We start from the raw sequence: 3,546 nt of genomic DNA, 5'->3' as shown, positions 1-3,546 counted from the left end.
GTGACAGTGGCGCGTGCAGCCGAGGCGGCGCTCCTCAGCTCGGCGCCGGCGGGCGAAGCGTGCTCAATGCTCGAGGCGAGCCTGTCGGTGTTTGCCAGCGTGCCTGCAGCCGAGGTTGCTGCCGAGCTCGACGCGGACGGGCGCCAGGCGCTCGGCTCGTCGCTGTTCTGGTTCCGGGCAGTTCACGACCATCCCGTGGCTAACGCGGTGGCGCAGGCGTGGGAGGTGCTGTTTGGCGGCGCCGGGCTCTGTGACGAGTTTATGGCGAGCCTGGTGCTGGCTGTGTGGGAGGCGTACTCGGCGCGGGCGGCGAGCGCGGTGGCAGCGCGGATGCTGCCGCACGATGTGGCTGCGAGCGAGTGGCTGACGCCGTTCCGGGCAGCGGATCTGGTGTTCCAGCTGGTGGCGCTGCTGCGGTGCAAGGCGACGCTCGACGTGCTCACGCAGACTGGCCGGCAGAGATGGGCCTCGAGGCGCTGGTGGCGTATTCGGCCGTCGGGGCGTCGGGCGCGCTGTGGGCACCCGACGCGGTGCCTGGCTTGGGCAAACCCGGGAGCGTGGCGTACGAAGAGGCCGCCGCAGCGTATGTGGCGCTCTCGTGGCGGCTGGTCCTGGTCTCGGAGCTCACGCGGATGCTCTCGTTTGAGATGGTGTTCTCCGAAGCGACCGACAAGATCGAGCTTGGCGGGCGGTATGTGACGTTCCTCACGCTCTCGCGGCTACACACGGCGGCAGCGGCCTGGTTTGAGGAGCGAGGCGAGGCGGTGATCGAGTACACGCCGGCGCCGACCGAGGCAATGGCGCTGACCGGACCGGGATCCAAGGGCCGGCGACCGGACCTTGTGCTCGAGTCGTGCTCGGAGACGGCGTCTGCGGCCGGCGAGTCCGAGGCGGTGACCGAGGCCGCAGCAGTGGCAGTGGCGCGGCTGGTGGGCGAGCGGGGGCTGGGCGCTCTGGCGGCGGACGACGCGGCAGGCGTGGTGGCGGCTCTGCTAGAGGCGGCGCGGAGCGACGCGGTGCCACTGCGCGCAGCGCTGGCGGCGGTGCTCGTGCAGGACCACCTCGGGCGGGCGCTGGCGTCAGGCGAGTCTGTGGCGGCAGCCAAGAAGATGCTGACGACATGCGGCGTGGCCTGGGTCGAGCTCAAGGGCTCAGTGGACGGCGCGCTGGCGAGTGCGGGCGCCACGCGGGTCCTTACTGCTGTCATCGGCTTTGTGGCCGAGACGGTGGGCTCCACTCGTGAGGCCGAGGCGTTCCGGGCAGCGGTGGCGGAGCCGCTCTTTGCAGCGGTGGCTGGCGGAGGACATTGCGCTGCGAGTCACGTCCTCGCGCACGGGCTCCTCACCGCGGACCTTCCGCCGGTGGTGGGCAGCGGACTGGCGGACCTCTGCCTCGCGCATGTGGACAATGTACAGGCACCGGCGCTGCTGGCGGGCCTCCTCGGGTGCCTCGGCGAGTTCAAGCTCCTCGGCAGCAGCCACGAGCGGATCCAGAGCGTGCTGGCAAGCGCCGAGGTGGAGGCTTCGGCGACGTGGAAGGCGGTGGCGCGGTACACCTCGTATGCGCGGCGCGTGGGCGAGACGGGCGAGGCCGGATACCAGGCGTGGGCGCAGGGCATGCTTGGCGCCGGGCTGCGACTGCTGCGCAAGGTGCGTAAGGTGGCGCTGGCCGACGACGCGCTGCAGTACGTCCCGCTGCTGCCCGCGGTCAATGCTGGGCTTGCCGGCGTGCTCGGCGAGCGCGGGCCGGGCTCACTGGTGGCGGCGATGGGTTGGGAGGCAGCGGCAGTGTTTGCGCGCAAGGCAGACGTTATCTTTGGCCTCCGGCGCGGCGAGGACCGCGAAGGAACGAGCTTGGCGGCGTTTGAGGCGCTCAAGGCGGTATACTCAGTGGCGTCGCGGCTGGTGGTGGACATGACGGCGCTAGGCAAGGCGGCCGAGGCAGCGTGGGTCGACGCGCCGGACCACGAGGTCTCGTCAGCGCTGGCATCGGGCAAGCTTGTGGTGGAGATCGGGCGCGGCGTGATGTCGCGGCTGGTGACGGCCCGCGAGGTTTGGGGCTCTGGCCAGCGGGCGGCGCTGCTCGGACAGCTGCTGGCGTGGCAGCTGGTGCTCGACCACGCCAATGCGGCCGACTCGTCGGAGCGGCAGCGGCGGCACGTTACCGATGTCCTCGGCGCGTTTTCGGGCTCTGTCCGGCTCTCGCTCTCCCTCGCATTTGCGGCGCTGAGCACCTCGTCGGCGGCGCGGTCGTCGGAGGCTGTGGCGGCGGCCCGCGTGGTGAGCGCGGGCGAGGTGGCGTACACATCAAGCGCGGTGCTCGAGTACGCGGCCGGGCGGTTTGTGGAGACGCTTGTCCTTGTGCCGCGGATTGTGCGCGACTGGTGGACCGGGTGCTCGCGCGAGGATCAGGGTGCGATCCTCGCCTTTGTGGCGCGGCGCATCTCGCCGGTCCTCATCGGGGCAGCTATGGACGAGGTGGTCGCCTCGCGCGAGGTGCAGGAGGCCGACGCGCTCAAGGTAACGGTGGCACGGAGCAAGGGCGTGGTCAACGCGCGGTATGAAATTGACGAGATGGAAGTCGGGCTCACGCTCAGCCTGCCCGAGGCGTACCCGCTCCAGCCTGTGGTCATCGAGGCCGCCGGAGCGCACAAGGGCATTGCCAAGTCGCAGTGGCGGCGGTGGATGCTCTCGCTCCGGGCCATGCTCGACACCCAGCTGGCGTCGTTGACACAGGTTGTCCTCCACTGGAAGTCCTCGCTCGCGCGGCGGTTCGAGGGCGTCGACGAGTGCCCCATCTGCTACTACGTCCTGCACTTTGGCAACCACTCGCTGCCCTCGATGCCTTGCTCGGTGTGCAAGCAGAAGTTCCATGCCGCCTGCCTCTACACCTGGTTTGCCGAGGGCGGCAACTCGTCTTGCCCTATGTGTCGTTCGCCGTTTTGAGCAACGCAGCTACAGCCAGGCCATCGCATGGCCAGTGATGGCTGGCCACCGAACGAGTGTGGACGTGATCGTCATGGCGACTGTCCAAGACGTAGCCAGGATAGTCATGATCATCAGGATTGCCAGAGAGAGAGAGCGAGAGAGAGGCATGAGTATCACGACATCTTCTGCAAATAGCCATAATCACTGCCATGACTACCATCATCATCATCACCACTACCCCCCCCCCCCCCTCCCAACCGAAGCAAAACGTTGCGTTGGCCAGCAGACAACAGGCGGCCGAACAGTCGTTTTTTGTATATTTGTGTTCACCTATATCTATATATATATATGTATCTATCTCTATATATATATATATATATATATATATATATATGTATATATATATATATATATATATATATATCTATATATATATCTATATAATATATATCTATATATATATATCTATATATATATCTGTATATGTCTGTCCTGTCTATATATCTGTTCGGTATCTCTATATAGACACCTCAACAGCATCTCTGTCTATATATATATATTTGTTTTTTTTTTTATTTTTTTTTTTACTTATGTATGTGTCTGTATATGTTACATCCAC

The 3,546-nt window shown here is 64.4% G+C and overlaps 1 protein-coding gene across 1 annotated transcript; it reads left to right on the top strand.

Annotated features, from left to right (window-relative positions):
• Positions 1-3,146, top strand: AMSG_10454 (Zfp294 protein). The gene has a single exon (XM_013898159.1). The coding sequence runs from the start codon at positions 462-464 to the stop codon at positions 2,943-2,945; it is 2,484 nt and encodes an 827-aa protein (XP_013753613.1). The 5' UTR covers positions 1-461; the 3' UTR covers positions 2,946-3,146.
• Positions 3,147-3,546: the final 400 nt, after the last annotated feature.

Source organism: Thecamonas trahens (assembly GCF_000142905.1).
Source record: "Thecamonas trahens ATCC 50062 unplaced genomic scaffold supercont1.58, whole genome shotgun sequence".
NCBI lineage: Eukaryota > Apusomonadida > Apusomonadidae > Thecamonas > Thecamonas trahens.
Note: the sequence above shows the minus strand (reverse complement) of the source record. Positions and strands in the feature narration are given on the sequence as shown.